The following is a 22975-nucleotide window of genomic DNA, read 5'->3' as shown; positions in this document are numbered from 1 at the left end:
AAGACAAGAACTGCAGGGGCTCAGCAGCTCCTGAGTTCCCTGTTCTTCCCATGGCAATAGCCCATTGTTTCCATGCTTCCAGAGAAAGGTCTAACAAATGCAATTTCATTAACAGCAACAACAAGTCTTTGCCATGCTGCCTCTCCAAGGAGGCGTGAGGCCACTCACTGCCTGAGGACAGACTGGCACAGCATTCCCAGGGGACTGAGCCAGAGCTGCACAGGCAGGCTTCACGTCTTCATGGCCACAGTTACATAAAATAAATCTGCTGCTCCACTGCTGCAATTATTTTCTCTTTAGAAAATAATTCTATTTAGAAAATAATTCTTTAATAAACCTATGACTATCTTCTTATTTTTCTCTTATAATTTTCAGGAAGAGTTTTTTAGCTGTGCTTGAGTACTTTCAATCATATGCTGTACACAGGCTACTTTTATCTTTAGAAAGAGCTGTTGTACTCATCATGCTACTGATGTGGATATTTAGCAGCTAACAAACACACATTAGGTCCCAAAGCTGCTTATTTCACTGTAGCCTGCATCATGCAAGGTCACAAACTCTTTTCTGCACCTATTCTTTTCTGAGATCTCCCAGACACACACATCTTCTGGTGCTGTGCTGCCACAAGGAATCCATGAGAAGAACCCTAGGCAAGGTACCTCTCCAGGCCCCTTTAGTTCAAAGTTCTTACAGCTAAGGAGAAGCTGCCCATGAAAAAACAGCCAGAAGTGGCACTCTTCACATGGAAAACTCAAAATTCTCCCATTTTCAAGTAAATGCTAAACATAATTTTCAAATGGATCTGTACTGATAGAATAAGGTGTTCATACTAGAACAGAATTAGGTTTTTGTGCATAAACAGGGCTGAGGACCAAGGCAGGTCACTGCACCGTCCTCTCCAGCAGCACAGACTCCTCACTGAGAAGTAGCCACTAAACCATCCCAGCTTACAGAGCTGTCCCTACACACAGGTGCTCCTGCAGTGACCCCTGAACTCCACAGCACCTGATATCACCGCTTCATTTGACACATTCGCATCAAAACCCAAGCCACAAGTAAAGCCAACACCATTCCCAACTAACAAAACTGCCCATACCCATCTGGTTTATCAGCACAGCAGACCAATCACTAGTGCCCCACGTTCCTGGACACTGGGGTGTGTTTCTCACACCTCACAGACACAGGAGTGCCCTTCAGCAGAGGCAGAGGCTGCACGTACCTGTTTTCACCATCATGTTGGCAGAGAGCCGGCAATCCAGGGAGGGAGCTGCCGTCATGTTAGCGAAAGCGGCTGCTGCCGTGGTGCCGGGAGGAGCAGGGCTGAGTTCCACGGCAGGAAGGGGAAGCCTAGTTGTTTTCGCTGATGCTGTAATAGATGTCAAAGCTGCTGTCATTGTCAGTGGGGATGGGGTTGGCCTTTTGGTGATGTCTGAGCTCGGGAACTCCTGGGTGTCAGTTACTGTTGTTTCTATCTGCCTTGGTACGTGGGCTGTGGGTGCGAGTGTGGAAGCTGTGGCCGTGCTGCTCTTGGGGGTTATGAGCAGAGCTGGCATGTCCAGAGGTGAGGCAGTCGTGTTTCTTGTTGCAAAAGGAAAATCTGCCTGTGTTCCTACTGAGCTCAGATCCGGTGCCAGTTTTGTGGCAGTGTTATTTTTTGTTAGTGTCAGTATCGGTGTGCTTAAAGCCATCACGGATGGCAAAGGGGTGTTTTCAGTGCCTAGAGAAAAGAAGGAAGAAGCTGGCACTGGTGAAGCTGGAGATGATTTTCTTGTTAGTGGTTTTGCTTCTGAAGTTTCTACTGTAGGTATTGCACCAGAAGATACTCCAGATAACACTGCAAGAACAGAATGGGTAAAGTTGGTTGTTGACAAAAAAGGAGACTCTATCTGTATTGGTGATGCATGGACAGAAGTTATGATGACTTGACTGCAGAGCACTGGTGGTAGGGGTTTGCAATGGGATGCCCTTGGTAGCTTTTTTAGATATGTTACCGGGAGCTAGACTATGACTTGTAGCACTTGTGTCCCACTCCTCCTCACTGAATGTGGCTGGATATTTATCAGCCATAAACAAATAACCAGGGGACTCAACTGGTTTTCTGCAAATTCTGGAAAATTCCCAGAACCAGTGTCTTCTCAGATAAAACTATACAAGAGAGTTGAGAGAGAGTTGAGGGAGTTGAGAGTTGAGCCATCTTAACCAGAAGGTGACAGGGAAGGGGGACTGGGCTGGCAGTGTGCTGAGGGTGACACTGCTTTTGTTTGGGGCTGAAGTAGTCAAGCTATCAGTGAGCTGAAAAACCAACACTGGTGCTGTGCCTAATGTTTTGATCAGTAATCTTTCCAGCATCACTTGTTTGGGATTCTAGAGAGCTAGGGAGAGCACCTGCAGCACTAACAGGAGGCACATGGAAATGGTACTTTCTCATGTATACTGACAGGAACCTCTCCAACACAGAAGAAATCAACAGTTTCAGCCGCGTTTCCATGCTTTTTTTGCAGAGAGTCAGGCATTGTCAATGCAGTAGTAATGGGTAAATACTGAACAGGAGATGTTTTCAGTGCAAGAGCATCTACATCAAATTCTGAAAAGTTATTCTTTTCAGGAAAGGGTAAATTTGAAATGTTTTGACTATAGGATGTATATGTATAGTTTGCTGAAGGGGTGGAGAAGAGAGTCTGCTGATTTGTATTAGGTCTGAGTACAGTGCATAGCAGTCATCTTCCAGTGGAAAAGTACTTGGAGCAACTTCCCTTTTTTCATTTGGATTGAAGTTTTTACCGAATGAATACTAATGCCAGCTGCAGACAGCAGTGCTTTATTGGTCCACGTAGAAGCTGAAGTTACAACTTCAGGAAGGCTGACAGGATCTAAATTGCTTTCAGAGTCTGCATTCCAAATCCTGGAAGAGCCACAACTGTGGCTGCCCATCACTGTTGTCATGGAAACAAGTGATGGCAGCATAACCCACACTGGAGGCATGACAGAGGCAATGCAAAGCCTGACCAGAGGTTAAATGATTTAAAGCTCTTGGAGATGAATATTCTGCACGTGGGGTCACAAGAGTGGGTACTCTCATCTTTCTGTCTTCATTTGCAGTTACATCTGAACTTTCTGCATCTCCTCGTGGAAGATGTGCAGTCACAAAAGCAGTAGTGGCAGAAGTATTTGTGGTAGCAGGTTCAGGTTTGGAAAGGCATAGAGTGGAAGTAATCAAATGGCACTGCAGCTAGATCAAGAGTCGTCATCGCCATCTCCAAAACAGTGTCTAGTATTCTTGATCCTGTGAGGAGTGTACAGGTTTGGATATCTGGAGAAACTTTGGGAAGCTGAGTTCCATAATGCAGAATATTATTAGCGTTAAAGTTCACAGACATCTTTGCTGTCACTCCTCTTGTGAAAGGCTGTTGAGCTGTCCTTGCCACAGGAAAGCCACCAGGATTTGGGAGACCAGGGCTGAAGCAGCTGGGAGTCTTATGCTATTTGCCTAAGTTCCATCAGTCCAATTTCTGCAAAGTTCTGATTCAGAGGCAGCAGCAGGAGGGATCTGCAGCCTGTCCTGGTTGGCTGCTGCCATCCTGGGACTGGCTGTGCGTGATGCCCCAGTAAACACCTCGTTTGTCTCCATTAGCAAGGGAGACCTTGGGCTTGTTGGAGAGGAGTGTGCTGCATTTCTAAAGAGAAAATCTGTTTTGCTTCTAAATTCTCCTACTGGCAGCACTGCGCTGTGAGCGTGCTTTGCATCTGGAAAAAGTGATATTGGCAGTGAAAGGGAGGACGTGCTCTGTGCTGAGCTGGAGACCTCAGCTGAGCTCTTGGAGGCTTGGATGACATGAAAGGTGCAGGGTGAGAGGCTGTAGTGGAATTAGTCAGTGCTGTGAAAGACTGAGGGTGACTCACAGGCGGTGTTAGATGTGGAGTACCCACAGCATGGAAGACTGATGTAGGAACAGCTGCTTTATCCTGAACTGATGATGACAGAAGAGGGGTACCACTAATTCTGCCAGCCAGTGCTGCCCTAAATGGCCCCAGTAGAAGAGACATTTTACATACTCTCATCAAGGAACCATGACAAACTTTTGGAAATTAGACCTTTTACATACTCTCGTCAAGGAACTGTGACAAACTTTTGGAAATTACCGTCAGGGAAGACTGATGCATTTTTGACCCAGGAATATCAGAATATACAGACGACAAAGAAGTCCTTTCCAAAGGAAACCCTTTTCCCACTAACTCTGTGAAATGCACTGCTGTTGATCCAATGAAAAGCATGGCCCCCATAAACAAGTTGGGACCCCTTCTGTGATTCACCACACTTGAATGCACCGTGCTTAGGGCACTATTCCTGCTTTCACTAACCTGTGAGCTAGCTGAATCTGTGCTGAAGAAACCTTCAGGATCTGCAGACAAAGGCACTTGGATGGGCAGTACAGCTGGTTTAGAAAAGTTAATGGCATGAGGTGACTGGATTACCAATGAGGAGAATGATGGTGATGGAACAGCAGCAAGCATGTCTGATCCTGACGTACTTTCTCTGGAAATGGAGGGTGTTTTCTAATGGCACTGGCTGGGATGGCACAGCTGTACTCAAATGTGTCACTGGTGGTGTGGTGGGCAGTGTGGCAAACATACCAAGCTGAGGCAAACCTGTTAGAGCAGCTGTGTCATCTGCATCTTGAGACGACGGCCTCAGAGGCGACTCGGCTGAGACCTCAGCGGGTTCCTGGGGTGCACTGCTCCCACTGCCCTGGTACAGGGAGGGTGACAGGTGCATCTGATCCAAAGTCCTGGCACGGGCGCCAGTCAGCGTTGTTCTGATCATCTGAAGCAAGTCTGCGTTCTCCAAAGTCTGTCCCAGAGAAAGATCAGCTACTGAGGGGGTCTTGGTTTCTGTGGAAGGCCGTGTTGGTGATAGTATAGATCTCCAGTTAGGAAAAGATCCTGTAGAAGGAGCATCATTGACATGCTGTTGCCTGACACCTGTAAAATAATACGGAAAATGAGTATATTCTTCCCCAAAATGAAGAGTTGTTTTCTTGTTGCTACAAATCCCAACACAAAATGAATTAATTCTGGTAAAACAAGTCAATTTTTTGTTGTTGTTGTTTTCAGGGTGCATAAAAATTCAAAGAAAGTTTACAAAAAAAAAGAACTAAACACAAACATGAAACCCAGTGAGAGGTTCAACACAACAGATTTTAAACCCCTCAACTTGTTTCATCTGACAATAAGGAAAGCTACCTTGACCATGCTATTCCAAAATCCTACTTTTACCAGGGATGTCTCAACATACCAAAAGACACATCCTTAAGCCTGGGACAATTCTTGAGGTTATCATGAGTCACCCTGTGTCAAAATACTGTGTGAGAAGATGGGTTTAGAAGCAGTGCAGAAAGGGAATGGGTTTTGACAAGCAAGCTTCACTGCCTTGGCATGCAGTCTGACATGGGAATAGAGTCAGCACTGGCTGTGTTCCTGCAGGATGCATCTGGAGGTGCTCATCCTGCCAGCTCTAATAACGCGCGCAATTACAGGCACAAAAGGAAGAAAATAAAACAGGGATGAACAAGGGGAGAGGGGGGCAAGATCCAAAACAAAATAGGACATTAAACACTTTTTTTGACATGTGCAGATGCTCAACACATCATTTCAAACACCAGTTTACTCTGCATTCAACACCATAATGTTCCTAGTCTTTGTTTTCTTGAAATGATTACAGTTATCCTAAAATCACAGAATGAGAACACTCACATTTGTACTAATTCAGAGATTAAGATTCACTCAAGGGTAAAATTTAAGGTGGTGGGGTTTCTTTTTCCCTTCCCCCAAGTCAAGACAATAGATCAAACCTCAGTCCTGGCACTTGGTACCATGCCAATCTGTGTCCCCTTGCATAGCCAAGCAGAGGGAAAACATGGAGCTAAATCCTGCCCTCCAGCTGCAGCACATCTGGATCAAACACAGGGGATGCCAACCTCCTCCACAGCCCCGTGAATAACTCAACAAAATGGTGTGGAAAAGCAAGCAGAGCAGATCTCAAGACACATAAAATGGGCTGGACACTGGCTCCAGCCACCCATAAACCCGAGGGTCAGCAGAGCCAACTACACCAACTGGGATCAGCCCACATGGACAGGATCCAGCAGCAGGAGACCTTACAGCACAAGGGAGGAGAATGGCTCATGCTACACCTATTTAAAGTTCAATTTCTTTCTTTCTTTCCACAGTTTTCTTTCCTCCTAGGTTTTTACACCACCATCCTCCATATGCACAGCCACACTAGATGATTAGACCAGATCCTTCAGGCTCCTGTGTGCATTCCACAGGAATGTGCTGGAATTGTGTTCAGCACTTTCTCTCTCTTAAAAAAAAAAAAAAAAAAAAACCCAAAACAATGTGAGATCTCCCATTTTATCCCTGTGTTCAAAGAGTTTTATTAAACCATGGTGAAAAACAGCCATTACCATCTCCTTCACTGAGATGCAAGAACAATTATAGTCTCCAGAAGCAATTTGGTTTAGGGAAGCAGCTCCAGGATGGGCACCAGAACAGAGCTCTGCCCTCCAAGCAACCAAAGTCCCCAGACCTTCTACTTGACACAGGTTAACTTGCACACAAGTGATCTGGAAAAAAGCAAAGGAAGGCAGACACAGGGCTACATATGGCAAGCAGGGACAAGCAGGGGAACAGGGAGCCCAATCCACTTTTATGGAGCTGCTCCAGAAGGTCAGCAGGCCAGACAGGAGGCTGCAAAGTCCACCAGGGAACTTGACCCACCAGGAGAGGTTTGCAGCACAGAAGGGACACTTTTGTACTTGGGCCTTGGCTGCTGATGTGTCATCAGGGGACTGGGGACTGGTGTGGCCTGGTTTCTGATGCTCTCCGTGCTCCACCCTATGTTGGAAGGCACATTGTGTTCTAGACTGTGTTTTAGTGGCTTTTCCTTCCTTGTGAGCCTGGCAGACTTTTAACAGAAGGTAGGAAAGATGATGAGATGAATTTTGCTCAGCTAGAATGGATTCAAACATGTGCGTGAAATTAAGAACTAGCTGATGTGCTTTGCAAAACCAGACTTTAGGCAACCTGCAACTTAAATATCTCTGCTGGTGAAGTCATCATTACCCAACCTGTTGCACCTCTGACTGTCTTGTTTCACCAGAACTGAAAAATGACTGCAAAGCCTTCATGTGGGATTTCTTTTAGCACTCAGTCCTAGAACTAATCTATCACAAGTCCTAAAGGGGACTTAAGCAAGTCAATGTTTGCTGCTTTTCCAAAACAGCAAAACCTGTCAGCATCAACCCTCTCACAGACTGCACCATTCTTCACACATTTCTTCACACATTGGTTTAATGAGAATGATTACAAGCAGAGAGACAACATAAACCTGGAAAAAGCATTGATGTTACTTCATATTGACAAGAAGTGAAGAAAAGTTCAAATATTGCAAAGAAGATAAAACGCCGAATAAAAATATCCTCTAGCCACTTCTTTATTCCAGTCCTTCAGTTCCTGTTCCCTCCATTCCCTACCAACTGCCAGTTTCTCTGCTCATGCCCCTTAATGAAGTCAAGCTCCCGAGTTACTGAGGCATTAAGAAAATTATACAATATGCTGCAACCTATGTATGACACTGGCATTCCACTGCAGCAGATTTTCTTTTGTTCTATGCCTATGGAAAGATATGGACTGCCAGCATCTGTTTCAAACTGCCATAAATTCAGCATCCTGGTAGGAACCAGACAGACACAACACATGGAGTTTAAACTGAAGGACATACTCTGTGCTTGAGAATTGTTAGGATGGCACCAACCACTACAGCCCCCTACCAAAAACTGTGCAAATCAGGACTGCATCATGGAAAAAAGGGCAGGCAGGAAAACATTTCACTTCTAAATCTATCAACAGCTGAACACACATGATGAAGGAGGAGACAACCAATTCAAATCAACAGGAAAGCCACAATGAGAACTCCCCACAGCATGCATTGTGCACTGAGCTACTGCTGGTACACACCAGTAGCTGCTCCTCCTGCCTCTAGATTACCTGTTATTCTTTCATATCTCAGCCTACTGATGAACCACCACCTCCAACCATCCCAAAATCCACCTAGCAGTAACCTCATTACAACAGCCATCACTGATGAGGCACCTTTCCACTAGCAATAATGAGGAACATTTCCAATATGTCAGAGCAGGAAGTTAAAAATCAGTGCAGTTTGGAGAAAACCACGTTTTCTACATTTCTGAGCACTTTTGTGCACACCTAAAGATGTGATAAGGACCCTGACCTCTCCCCTTTAATAAAGTGATGGTCCCCATGAGGAAGGTGTAGGATGCCATGAGGGCATCCCTCACCTTCTCTTCATCACCTTCATCACCTTAACACTGTCCTTCTGCCACTTCTGAGTCAATACAAAATATCAACTCAAAGGCATCTTCAACAACAGAAGGTTGTTGTTGTTTCAACGTTGGTTGCATTACTTACAGATTACTTACTTATCACCTGGATGGATAACATTTAAAAGTGAAGCAGATAAAGAGCACACTCAGAAATCTTATTGCATGACTGACAAAGACATCTTCCCCATTATATGTCAACTATGTATCTTTTCATAACCTTAAGCATATAGAACACAGAATTTAAATTTTCCAATCAAGTTGCTTTAATTATTCATTTTTGAGACCAAAAAAAAAAAAAATACAAAAAAAAAGACAAAAAAACCCCCACCTGCTATTAAGTACTGTAAAGGCTAAATTTTAGGAATACAATAATACCTATATAAGACTATTTGTAGCCATATAAAGCACACCAAAAATCCAAACATAAGCAATCTGGATTTTATACAGCTCTAAATCAATCAGCCCTAAGGGAGAGTAACTCCAAAGACACCTTATAAAAAAATCAGACTGTGAGAAATACAACTACTTGCCAACAAACACTTCAGCTAAGCCTCTGATAATGTCTCCTAAACATTCTCCTGGGAAATACTGGCAGGCCATGCCTTGGACATGTGCAAGGTTGAGAACTGGCTGGATGGCTGGGCCCAGAGAGTGGTGGGGATAGTGCCACATCCAGCTGGGGACAGTCATTAGGGATCAGTGTTTATTACCTTTAAATAAAAGATTATTTAAAGATAATAAACCAACCTGTTTATTATCTTTATTGATGGTCTGGGTGAGAGGATCAAGGGCATCCTCAGGAAGTTCACAGGCAACAATAAGTTGGGCTGGAGTGTTGAACTGCTGGAGGGTAGGAGGCCCCTGCAGAGGGATCTGGACACACTGGAGGGATGAGATGAGGCCACCAGGATGAGGATCAGAAAGGTGAAGTGCCAGGTCCTGTGCTTGAGTCACAACAACCCCATGGAGTTCTCCAGGCTTGGGGAGGAGTGACTAGAAAGGGAAAAGGAGCTGGGGGTGCTGGTCAACAGCAGCTGAATACAAGCCAGGGTGTGCCCAGGTGGGCGACGTGATCCATGGCACCTGGTGTGGATCAGAAATGATCTGAAATATCAGAAGTGATCAGAAATATCCAGCAGGAGCAGGGCAGTGGCTGTCCCCCTGTACTGGGCACTGGTGAGGCCACGCCTCGAGTGCTGAGCCCAGTTCTGGGCTACTCAGGAGTGTGTCCAGAGAAGGGCAATAAAACTTGTAAAGGGTCTGAAGGAGCAGCTGAGGAAACTGATAGTGTTCAGCCTGGAGAAAAGGAGGCTCAGGGCTGACCTTATCACTCTCTAGAACTGCCTGGCAGGAGGGTGGAGCCAGGTGGGGATTGGCCTCTCCTCCAGACAGCCAGTGACAGGATGAGAGGACACAGAATCCCAGAATAATGAGGTTGGAAGAGACCTCTAAGATCAAATCCAACCTGTGCCCCAACACCTCAGCTAGACTATAGCACCAAGTGCCATGTCCAGTATTTTTTTAAACACATCCAGAGATGGTGATTCTACCACCTCCCTGGGAAGAGCATTCCAGTACTTTATTATTCTTTTGGTGAAAAATTTCTTCCTAATATCCATCCTATCCCTTCCCTGACGTAGCTGGAGACTGTGCCCTCTGTTTCTGTCAGTGCTGCCTGGTGGAAGAGACTGACCCCACCTATCTGCAACCTTCCTTCAGGAAGGTGTACAGAGCAATAAGGTCACCTCTGAGCCTACTCTTCTCCAGGATAAACAACCCCAGTTCCTTCAAACATTCCTCACAGGGCTTGTTTTCCAAGCCCCTCACCAGCCTTGTTGCCCTCCTTTGGATGTGCTCAAGCATCTCAACATCCTTCCCAAACTGAGGGGCCCTTCCTAAACTGACACAGCTTCAAGCTGCACCAGGGGAGGTTCTGGTTGGACATCAGCAGGAACTGCTTCACAGAAAAGGTTGTCCAGCATTGGAAGGGGCTGCTCAGGGAGGTGGCAGAGTCCCCATCCCTGGGAGTGTTCAAGAAATAGCTCGATGAGGCACTTAGTGATGTGGTTTAGTTGGCCAAAGGTTGGACCTGATGTTCTCAGGGGTCTTTTCCAACCTTCATGATTCTGGGATTCGAGAAGAACAACAGCCCACCTACAAGTATTGCTGAGAGACCCCTTAGCACTTTAACCCAACCCCATCCAGTACCAGATAGGGCTATCCCAGGGCTACAACTCCTCTTTAAAACAATGCCACTAAAAGACAAAAAAAATTGGTTTTTGTTTCCTTCTCAAAAGTACAATGCTTCCCATTTATTATTGTTTTACCACAAGAGACTGAGTGCCCAAAAGTCAGATATGACTGGTAAGGGATATGATAAGAAAATTAACAGAATTAACAGAAATTAACAGTAATCTCTGTTACACCAGTGAAAAAATGCACACCCTAATCACAGGGTTCTGCAATTTAGTTCCATTGAAGAGCATTAAGCCTACACTGTATGATGATAGCACCACTTCAGAGTTTTCCTAATGCTGTCATTTTTTTTCGCTATTCATTAAGTGTTTACAATTGGAGAAATGGCACAAAAATACAGATTTCATGAGCCAAAGGATGTGAAATACACTACCAATGAAAATACAAATGCTCAGCAAAGCATTTATAAAAATAGCTATGGAGCATATCAAAATCTTGCTCACAGTGCAGAATAGCAAAAACTATGCCTTCATCATATGTTATCCCAATTATACATTGATGAGGTCATTACATCCCAACCTATGTATCCCATACATCTCACTTTGGCATCATTCCAGAGGCCTTTGCAGCTTAATTACACTCTTTTTGCAAAACAATTAACATGCAAGTGTTTTCTAGCCCTGACAAGGAGCCAACCTACAAGAGACCTGTCCTGAGCCCTGGTTCCCCCAGGCCAAGCCACGCCTGCTCCTCTGGTCAGTGTGCTTTGTGCTCATCCTCCAGGAAATCTGCCTGGAGGGACCACCAGGATCACACTGGAAGGGAGAACAAAGGTGGTTTTGGCAGCTGCCAAACCCACAGCTACTACAGCAGGAATGGATGGTGGAGAGACAGGGAAAACTGCAAAAGAATGAAGGTAAAGAAACCAGAAAACTAAATCCTGTTCTTCCCAGGTATCTCAATAATATCCACTTTTTTTTTCAGGCAGATTATAGGAAAAGTTAAGTGGTTCAACAGGCACCTTCTCACATTTGTTTCAGCTGTAACTTTTCCCAGATTAGATCTTGACCTTCCAAACCCAAGCTTCTATCCTGATAGATTTAAACCCAGATTATTTTACCAACAGCTGAGATTGTTTACATCATAGCTGCTGGAACCCTGGATGCTAAGAATTTCAGACTTTCTGTGCTGACAGGCACTGACCCTCAAGAGAACACTGCGTTTGACCTGAGGCTGTGGAGAAGGCTTCCAAAATGGAATTATAGAACTGGGATTGTGGGTGTGGAGTTTGAATGGAAGTGTGTAATATCACATGGTGGGAAACACAGAGGTTAAGGTTTTAGAATATAGTAATATATATAAAGCTAAGATGGAGGTTTTAGGGTCAATGGAGGTTTTTATCAGTAAATGTCTACAAGAGCCAGACAATAAAAAAGCACCAATACATCCAAAAAAAGCCCTTCTTCCAGTGATCTTAGAAAATTATTTTTGACAGCCAGTAAAAAGTATTTTTTCCTGATACCATCAAAATTCTGTTGAAATTGAACAGTTTTACTGCAAGGGAAAATCTCTGTGAGGAGGTACCACATTGCACAAGATTTCCTTTTCAACAAACAAAAGTTTGGACTTCATAACAAATAATAGAAAAATGTTAGGGCACAATATTTGGTCATTTCAATTGCACTGCCATGTGTTTTTTCACATGAAAACCAGAGCAGAGATTTTCTGCTTGGGATGGTGGTGAACTTTCCTTGCCCTCACAGAGTAAGCTCCCTTTGGGTCCCAACGCTCCAGCAGCACATCAGGGACAACCTCTTGGCTATCAATTAAAATACAGGGCTACAAGGAAAATGCACTTTTTGCCAAAAAGCTTTTGACATGGCCTGCCTTTCTGGCTTGTCCAGCCCAAATGTCAGCTGCAGGGACTCAGGAGCTCCACGATTGTCACCAGCCCTGCTCTGGGAAGCCACAGGCTGCTGTGACTTGTCCTGAGTGCCAGCCTGGCTTGGGGCTCCAAAGTGTCCCTTCTGCCACCCAGGAGGCTCTGCTGGGAGGCTTTAATCTGCTCCAGCAGCAGGAGGGAGGTTTTGAGCAGTGCAATGGATCAGTCAGGGTGAGAAAACCACACTCTGGTGGTGGAGGGGACAGCTCTGCCAGCAGTGATCCCAGCAGCCTCATCTGTGGCATTCACATTTTCTGGAAAAATCCGTTTGCCCAGGATGTTTCTCCTGGGAAGCTGAGAAGCCTCAGAGAAAAGGAAAACAATAATCATCTGATTTGCTTCTCCTGTGTTTTGCTCCTTTGGAATGTGTTTTGAGATTGTTTCATTGCATTCTGCTGTGAGTTGTTTTCAGTCTTTGGCCAATCAGTGCCAAACTGTGTCAGGACTCTGGAAAGAATCAGGAGTTTTCATTATTATCTTTTTAGCCTTCTGTAAGTATTCTTCAGAATAGTTTAGTATAGCATTCTTTAATATAATATAGTATCATAAAATAATAAATTAGCCTTCTGAGAACATGGAGTCAGATTCATTCCTTCCTTCCTTCATCTGGGAGCAACCCAAATACAATAATCATCTGCACGTTGGATTCAGAGCAGATGCTCAGCTGGATCCTTAGCTAATGAGAGTGCAAGAGAGGAGGGTTCATCAGCACACCATGCCATGGGATAACTGCACAAAATCACACAGAAACCACAACCTGCACAATGTGTTTGAACAACTCAGGCCACGCTGTGCCCCAGCCAAACTGCTTGTAGTTATTCCTATCAGAGCCCTCTGCAATGCATCAAGGTTACCAAGACATAAATTGTGCTAAATTAAGAAAGAAGAGGCTGAGAAACAGAATGCCAAGACCACAAGAACTGGATAAAAGAGGGCAGTGAAGCACCTGGACTGTAACCAGTCACTTACTCTGAGAAGTGCCTGCAGAACCCATGGACAAGACAGAGGCACCAATCAGGAAATGTGTGTGCAGTAGTTCTAGAATGTGCAAATAGTGCATCATGTAAACAATAAATGGATTCTGCTTAATCATACTGGTTAGCTGTCCAGGAGTCCTGATTCCCTGCAAGAACCTACTCAGAGGGCTCTGCCCTTGAGCCTGCTGAACATCCCTATGATCATTTCTGCCTGAGCTGATCTGGTTTTTCAACAGATTGAAGTGAATAAATGATGTGTACATTTATGTATCTGTTATTATTTTCCATATATGTTATTGTTTTAATTAATTTTTAGTGCTTTTTCAGCAACATTTTCAGGATCAATACCTTTGTGGGCCTGACAGCCTCCTTTAGCATGCTGCTTACCTATTTATTTGCAAACAGACATTTGCACAAACCTTTGCAAAGGAATTGTGTTTATTCAGGAAAGTGGCTGTAGACACTGCTAGCATCAGCATTAATGATTTAATGAACAATGTAGCAAAAAAAATTCAAGGTCATTTGGGAGCATACCAACAGCAAAGCTGACAGTTCTCCTGCTTTTACCTTGAGTTTTACAATAGTTGAAGGCTTTTCATGGGAAAAACAAAAGAAACACCCCCAAAAAAAAATCTTAAGTAAAACACACTATGTTGGTAGCTGATTTTTCATTCTTTACATGAAAATTCTGAATTCTTGAAATTGTGGGGAAAAAAAGAAAGCTAAATTGTTTTTAAATGGCATGATTTTTAAGCATATGATATTTTTCACAGGGCTGGTTAAAGTTATTTACTTATTTTAAATTTCCAGAGCTAGGACAGACTAAAAGGATGGCATCAAATTCTCAAAAAGCATGAGAAGAGTTTGGGTTGCAAACTCTGCTCTTCTTAGGCTCTGGGGTTAGGCAGCAAAATACAGGAAGCATGTTTTTCTACTGTCAGTAACTAAGCAGCCAATAATAGTAACAGTAGTACAGCTTTATTATTATATGCAACAAAAATATGTATTTTCTTAACTAGAAGCTACTCCTTTAATAAAGCTTTCAGAATTTAAACTCCCCACCAAAGTCAGCACAAAAGGAGACAGCAGAGAGCTCCTGCTAAAAGCCATTTAGATTATTCTCCAAAGGAAAAAAAAATAAAACTATTGTTTGCAGAACTTTCCTAAAGAAACGACAGTGCTTCCAAAAGGTTGAACTGTGGGCCAAATTACATAATACAATATATTCTGACATGCTTGTTGAGCAATTGTGAATGTTCCCTTGAGCCAAAAAGCTTTCTGCTCACCAACCAAGAACATCAAGGGAACATTTGAGGCCACAGCCCAGGAGCAGAGAAGACCCTCTGGACCAGGAGCAGCTCAGCCAACACCTCCCCCCAGAAGGGAGACCCAACCTGGGGCTGCAGCAGCAGGAGGCTAAACCAGGACACCAAAACAAGGATGTGCAGGTATATTCACATATTCACATGTGTTCCCCACGTGCCTGGGGTGCCACAGCTCAGCAGAGGGAGGTGACAAACAAGCTGGCAGCACCAGCACCTTCAGCCACTGCTGCTGCTAATTGACCTCAAGGGTCAGCACCCTCATTCTTAGTAATTTCAACTTATTTCAGAGCTTTGGAGTTGCAGTTTGTGGAGGTAACACCCACACACACACAAGCTCTGTGAGCTTTTCAGTGATATTTCAGGCTAAGAGGTGGAGGGCAAGCAGGGAGGCTGTGCCCTGGGCAGCCCTGTTTGGGCTCTGTTCCAGCAAGATAACCAGGAGAGAAGTTAATCCTGCCTTGGGAGAGATGCAATCTCAGAGGTGCCAAGCTCACAGCATCAACACAAGGACCCAGGTTCCCACCATGTCTTTTGCTGCTTTCCAGCTCTTTCCACTGCCTGTGATGAAGGATACAGAGGTGAAGACCAGGAAAGAAATGTAGGTCACACACAGAAGTATCCTGGTTTTTCTGTCTGCCCCACTGATAATGCTTTCAAAGTACAGAAGTCTCTGCCCTTAAAAAAATATATATATATTGATTTTTAGATTAGAAAGCTTTCAGGTCATACTGAAGCGAGGGTGAGAAAAGAGCAAATGACATAACTTTTTTAGAAAAATGCAACAAAATAATCAAATCCAAATTCAATTTTCTCTTCAAGATCTGCAACAAACAACCAGTGTTTATCAATCCTGGTAAACAATGTGATTCTTGAACCCAAAAAAGTGCAGTCTATTGCACAGCCTCAAAAGGGAGAAAGGTTAAAATACTGAATACATGAATGATCCAAGAGACAAATATTGAGCTGAAATTTTGGGACATTCTTCTTTGGAGGGAAATCCTTCTTATTTCCATGAATGGCACTACAAACATAAGGTGTGGCTAGGAAAGAGTCCACATAAAATGCATGTTTTTTCTTAGATTAGAAAAACTCTATTCTGTTGCAGGATAGACAGCACTGAAGGTAAGGGACAGCACAGAAAGCTGCTTTATGAGGCTTTGGGATTTTCCTCTCTCCCCTCTTAAAAAGGACAGAAATTAGGTGAAAAAATCTTATACACAACACCTTGCTCTTCCTTACATATAGACTTTTCAAAAATTATTCATTTTAAAGCAATCCCTTTAAAAAAAATCTGATTTTTGTTTTTTAGTTCAACGTTGCCCTTTGATTCCTACCTTTTACAAACGTAGCAAAGGCTCAGACTCAAAAAGGGGGAAAACACTCTGATGTGGAGCAAACTTCCAGCTCCCAGGAAGCAGTCAGAGAACATGCTGAGGTCAAGTCAGGATGACAGGCAGCAATTAAATTCTCCTGAACAACAAATCAACCTGCAACTTTGCTATGACCTGCTGAGGGTATAACACACAAAGTGCAATATCCTTTACACATTAATGAGCAATGCATATCAACTAGCTAATTAATTTTAAGCTCCTTGTCTGTTCTACAGTAAACAAAGCCTTGGCTCAGGTTTGAAACTATCATGAAGCTGTTTAAAAGTCATTTCTATTTTCTATGACTTTCACTGTGCACAGCCCATTAGTCTTGATTTTCAGGGTCTTTGCTGCATAAAAGTGTCAATAGCTCAGGTTTCTAACAATATGTTGCCTCATTCCCTTTTCTCACCTCTTGGAAACAAATGCAAATATTTATCTCTGCTGTCCAATGTCACCAGCATGTTCTATGAAAAATCCTTTCCTTAGGATTTTTCCTCCTGAGAAGCTGAGAGGCCTCAGGAAAAAATGCAAACAATGATTCTCTGCTGCTGTGGGATGCAGCAGGTGGATCTGGGATTGGTCTCTGTGGTTGTTTCTAATTAATGGCCAATCCCAGCCCAGCTGTCCAGACTGTCTGGGTCACAGACAAACCTTTGTTATTCATTCCTCTTCTATTCTTAGCCAGCCTTCTGATGAAATCCTTTCTTATATTCTTTTAGTATAGTTTTAACATAATATATATAATAAAATAATAAACCAAGCCTTCTGAACATGGAGCCAACATTCTCATCTCTTCCCTTATCCTGGGACCCCTATGAACAATGCATCAGTCCAAAACAAAAAAATCAGCCACACTCATGGACAGAGGACAAGAGGCTAAAAGCAGCAAGGGAAAGCCCAGTCACTGGTGGCAAAAATGTTAAAAAACTGCCCAGTCAAATCTCACTTTTCAGTCCAAAACCCAGAAGAAACCTTGCACAGATGCAAATATTTGAGAATTGCTTTTAAATCTGAAAAATCAATAGGAACACTAGCAAACTGTGGGATACCCCAAAATGCTGCAGAATTACTTTAGCTGCCACCCCAGCTCCAGGCAGCTCCCCTGGGAGCAATGAACACTCCAACCACCACCAGGACAAGGTGCCTGCACCTGCTCCTCACCTGTTTCCTGCAAAAGTGATGGATCTGTCTGAATTGTTTGGGATTTTAATTCCCAGGTATCAAAGCAGCAATCCCAAAATTCAGGAAGAGCCAGACAGAGGGATAAAGCAGGTGGATGCACCCAAAGGCAGCAGCTCTGTGCTTGCATTGGCTGCCTAAGCACAAAAAATGTCACAACTAATCGGTGATGTGGTGTGAAAAAGTTGATTCTTCTCCCTGAGATAAAGGCATTAGCATTTTCTGTCAGATCATTAGACAACATCTTCCCTGTGATATGACAGGAGCCCTAAAAAAACCATTTAAAAAAGCAGGATCACTGCTACAGGGCCAACAATATTCTACTAATAGCTGAAGTCACTTTTAATTGTAAATGGTTAACAATTACTCAGTGACCAGCTGGTTTCTCAAAAATAAGACACTGCCTGGAAGAAAGGGCATTATTAGAAAGAAAAAATGATGCCATTTCCAGATGGTAAAAAGCACTGCACAAGTTGGTGGGTCTCCTAATTTAAATCTCCAAGGTACAGGAGAAAGATTTGAGGCTTTTGAATAGACAGTAAGTAAAAGATTCCCTCTGAAAAGTTCAAAACAAAACCAAATAAGATGCATTTTTCCCTCCAGAGTATTGAGTTTCTTGGCTGCCTTCTGCTGTGCTTGCTCATGGAACTCACATGCTCCACCTCACTGAATGGCAAGCATGGCTCTGGTAGGGCAGAAATCAAAAATCTTCCCCTTAGATCCCCAGCTGAACCCCAGATTTTTAACTTCTAGCTTAACTCAGAACTAAACCCCCAAAAATCCCATCTCTGTGACCCACTTTGGCTACTGCCACAATATTTCTTGTCACTTGATTGCTGCTCTTTTTTGCTAAAGTTTCAGAAGATCCTGTTCTCCAAAAATTTTCTGGGAGCTATTTCTAAAAACAGCCTCCAACAAAAGCAGACCCTAATTTCTTTCCAGCCACTCAGTTAATCTTTAGGGACATGCAGAGTCACTTCTAACAAAAAGAGAAAGATGATGCCATACTCAGACAGGCTTTTCCTTTGTACACACACTGTGGAAACATTTTGCATTCATGTCAGTATAACTGAATATCTGGATTTTAAAGCCCTCAGCCTAACCAGGATTTTAGGAGCTTTATTGCTGCACTGTCAAACACATGCACTATCTAGTATTTAAGAAGGTTTTCCATTAATCTGCTCTATGCTGGTATTGTTATTTAAATGAGCTCATTCAAATGAGATAGGGATAACCAAGGGAAACTAAAGAATACAGGTTATTTCTTAAAAATTAAATAAAGATATAGGAAGAGAAAAGGCATGAAGGAAGAAGGTGCTAAAACTTTCAGGTCATGCAACCATTCATTACTCATTTTACTCAGTTAAGAGTTTAATCAGTCAAAGGATCAGCATTAAGATCCAAGTACCTGATGCTACAAAAAAGCAACCCTGACCATCCAAGGTTTGCTCCAGAAGGTGAAGGTGAAAACTTCTTCCCATAACCTTCCTGACATGTGACATATTGCACCAAGCAGGGCAGAGCATCAGCAAATTTCTCAAGTCAGATTTATGGCACTTCAGGTACTCTTTCAACACATGCTCTTCCTCACTGTCGAGATTCACTGGCCTGGATGTCAGGAAAACCTCTTGGGAACGGTGAGTGCAAGCACAGAGGTGACACACCACACTCATGGGAAGAAATTTCCATCCAAAGGTTGCTGCCTTTCTGTCATCAGTGAGGACACTGGCACAGAAAGCTGGTGACTTCACGGGTGAGCCATGAACTAAAGCTGTGAGTACACTAAAGAGTCACAGTGTGGATGCAGAACATGAAGAGATCAGAAGATGCCCATTACAATTTCACCAGCAGGGAAAAAAAGGATCTAAATTATTTTTTTCAAATATTTATTTGCCTCAGGTGCACCTACCTCATGATTTTCAAAACTCTCCCAATGAAGGGTGCTTCTTTGCCAGCTTTTCCTCCAGGGTCCCCCTCTTCCCTGCAAGCCCCAAGAGGAGCAATGAGCTGTGGGACCTGCCCTGCTCCCCAGCAGCTCTCACACCACACCTATGGCAGCTCTATCTGCATTCCTGTCTTCCTGTCACTCTCCAAGGGTCCCAGGCAGGGGTGTGGATCACGAGTTTACAAAGAATTAGAGCTCCCTGGGGCAAAGCTGGCCCCTGGGAAAGTCTGGCTTGCACAGCCAAAGGGGCTGCCTTGAAAGAGCAAACCAGAGCAGCTGAGGGGTGAGGGGGTGGAAAAAGCTGAAAAATCAAGACAGGTTCTGGTTTCACAATTAGCTATGGCCAGATCAGAGCTGAGCAGCAGAAGGAAAGCCCAAAATGCTCCTTGGCAGCTCTGTGACATGGTGAACAGCACTCTTCCAGCTCACCCTGCTGGAGGCTCCTCTGGCCCCACAAGGAGAGGGACACACCTGGTCCTTACCTCAACATCTGGGCTCAAAGACAGGTGCCATTCTGAACTACCTTAAGCTGGAGCCAAATGCTTTATTTCTGCAGGAAAGGGCAGAAATGAGATTGCAAATTCTGGTCATAGTCTAGAGATTTGTCTTGTTGGCTTTCCCATTTATTTCTTTCTCATGGTTGTACCAAAAGAGATCTGAATCTAAAGAAAAGACTAACAATTAATTTCATTCTTCACTGGCTACTGCTTTTTCATTAGCAGGTGGTGCCTAAAAGAGTACGAGGAACGTTCCCAGAATTCCAATTAAAAAACAAATAACAGCCATTTCCCACAAGGATTTGTCATCTCAAGAGTTGCCATTTCAAAGTCATCAATATGTTTCAGTCACATCCCCCTTCCTGCCAACCACAGGGCACCATATTTCTCAACCAAAAGCTTCCTTTACTGCATCAGTTATTTAGAACTCTGCCTAGAAACATTAAAATGCTGACAATAACAAAAATACATTTTGACAACAGAAGGCAGTATATTACATGACTTAATAGCATCAATCACAGGACCTCAGCTGGCAGCTATCACAATGAGGCTGCACTGTTATGAAACAGGATGGTTCATTGGCAGTGCAAAATTTAGCTAGAAGCTGAAAAATTAATGCCACACATTTATCCCCATCACAGAGAAACAATGGATTAGAAAGGGAGCCCACACTGCAGGGTGAGCCAGGATGGGATTAAACTCTGGCTCCCTGTGTGTGACTTGTTGTGCTCTACCATGAAGGCACAATTCTCTTATCTTCTCAGCAAGGCCTTGCACAGCAGCATTTGCACAAACATCGGTTCCATTTGTTTAGGAGAGAGCTCTTTAAATAGAAATACAGCCAGCTTTCTTCTCAGTCAACTTTTTTTTTCTTTATTTTTAGTTATTTACATAAATACATTCTGACCTGCTGCACACATGGCAACTCTAATCCCCGTTTCCCTGAACCTACTGAACCACTTGGGTTTTAGTAAAGCTCATCTTAACTGCAGTCACTTAATACCATCTCATCCAAGGAAGGCACTGGAAGTGCTAAAATATCTTGGCTCCTGTTTTTAAAACCTATCCCTTCTAAGAATAAAGGCCCATCTGTTGATCTGGCAGCATTTTCATCTTGCTTTTCACAGCTGCAAACAGCTGCAAGAGCAGCAGGGCAGGGATGAATCACACCTGCTGCTTCAGCACTCAGATCCAGAGAGCTCTGGGAAATTTGGCAGAAAAATATGCCAGAAATCAGCAATTGTTTCTATCTTGTTATTATTTTTTACCCTTTTTCTTTTATTTTTTCTCCTTAGTTTTGGTCCCCAGCTTTTCAAGGGACCCAAGGCTATTGAGGAGAGGAAAGTAGAAATGAGATTTCTGGGAAATCACCCAGCAGCACACCCAGTCAGAAAAGGTGTAAAAGCAAAGGAAATTGATAATCCTACAGGCAAGTCTTACTTTCTGAATTCCAAGGAGAAATAAATTAATTTTCATTTAAATTCCTGTCTGTAGCTTTTTTTCCTCCCTATTTTACAAGCCTTTTTGTAAGCTATTCTGTTCATCACCTTCACTCTCAGGTAGGTATGAAATGAAATATGTGGAGAATCAGTAATGAAATGTATTCTATACCTGCAAGTAATCTTGTCAGAAAAAAAAAACCAATCCCCAATTTAAATCTGATTCTCAGTAGATCAAAATTGAGTAGATTACAGGCAACAGGTTAAAATGGGAGTCTGCACCTCTGCTGAGGCAAATTCAGGAAATCTGATTTACCAGAACAGCAGAATGGATGCTGTACAATTACTGCAACTGCCAGCATCAAAGTCTTTGAGATCTCTTGGCACTATCACATGAAAAAATAAATCTCCAGGAACTTTATTTAATTGTGGATGCACATTAGTCACTCTGTCACACTGCTCTTGGTACCACACATTGTGCCTCGAGGTACTGCATTCCAGTTATCCAGGAGCAACCACAGCCAGCTAAGTGAAAACAACATTTGGGAGGTGAAAAATATCTTCCAGTGGTTCCCCTCAGTGTGGCAAAGGGCTCCAAGATTAGAAATATATTGGTATATTTAGTCTTCTGTAAGAGCTCAGGCATTCTGCACTGATTCAGCCTCTGAGCTGACCTGAGGGGTTTGGAGGAAGAGCCACCAGTGATTTAACCACAAAATAATAATTGCTGGCCCACTGTTTCTCCAGGAAAATGTGGTGTCTTTGAGCAGAGACAAATAAATCATGGGGTAAGGTTTGCACCAATGCTGAGAACAATGTTGCTCCCTGCTTGCAAGGTATAACACCAAAACCAAAAGCATTTAGACAAATATCCTTAAGATAATACCACTGCCTTGGAAAGACAGAGGAAGAATCTGTGTTCAGTGATCAATGACCTCCTGCTTGGCTACAAACTACCCCACAATTTAACAAGCAGGATTCTCTGCAGACAAGCTATTTCTTTTTTTAAAAAATGAGAAAAAACTATGATTGCATTTTTAGGTAGATAATTAATAATGTTTCTTTGGATTTTTTATTACATATTGATTAATACAGACAGAGTGGCTTAGGTAAACTGCAATGCAACCTCATCAACATCCAGGTGAGTCAAAGCATCACCAAGGAGTTTCTATCCAAAATATCAACTATCTTCTTTAACTGAGCACCCAAACATTATTTTCCTGTGGCCTCTGATTTTCCCTTTTTACCTTCCCTGCTCTCTCTGGAAGGGTTTCAGACCCATCTTTGCCTGCCAGGCATCCAAGGAAAGCTGCTCTGAACCACAAACCTCAGCAAGGCACAAGTTTGGAGCAGTGGTTTGGACACTTCTACCAAACCCATTCTTGCTGCAAATCATCTCCCTGCTGGGGCAAATCCCATCTCCACGTTCACCCACAACTCCTGACTCATGGACACGTTCCCTCAGGAAGGATGTGTAGGTCTGTGCAGTGTTCTCCAGGAAGATATTTATTCTCTCTGTGGGAAGGAGGAGGTTGTACAGAAGCATCACTGAATTCTGTGCCCAACCAGCCTCCCTTCCTTCCCCCCATATTCCTAAGGCTTGTAGAGACCAGGCTGGGACACAGAGTGACAGTGTTGTGTGACATGTCAGAGGGAAACTGCCCCTTCTTTCTACAGTTTTATTTATTTATTGCAACATT

The 22975-nt window shown here is 43.4% G+C and overlaps 1 protein-coding gene across 1 annotated transcript in view; it reads right to left on the bottom strand.

The window, feature by feature from the left end:
• KIAA1549L (KIAA1549 like) overlaps nucleotides 1-22975 on the bottom strand; it is a 130017-nt gene that overhangs the window by 68344 nt on the left and 38698 nt on the right. Inside the window, exons 2-3 of the mRNA XM_050975897.1 lie at nucleotides 4648-4980; nucleotides 1220-1834 (exon numbers count right to left, since the gene is read on the bottom strand). Of these exons, the coding sequence (XP_050831854.1) occupies nucleotides 1220-1834; nucleotides 4648-4980 (948 nt within the window). The remainder of the gene's footprint in view (nucleotides 1-1219; nucleotides 1835-4647; nucleotides 4981-22975) is intronic.

The sequence above is a fragment of the Serinus canaria genome, chromosome 5 (assembly GCF_022539315.1).
Source record: "Serinus canaria isolate serCan28SL12 chromosome 5, serCan2020, whole genome shotgun sequence".
NCBI lineage: Eukaryota > Metazoa > Chordata > Aves > Passeriformes > Fringillidae > Serinus > Serinus canaria.
The sequence above is the reverse complement of the archived record's forward strand: the minus strand, read 5'-3'. Positions and strand labels throughout refer to the sequence as shown.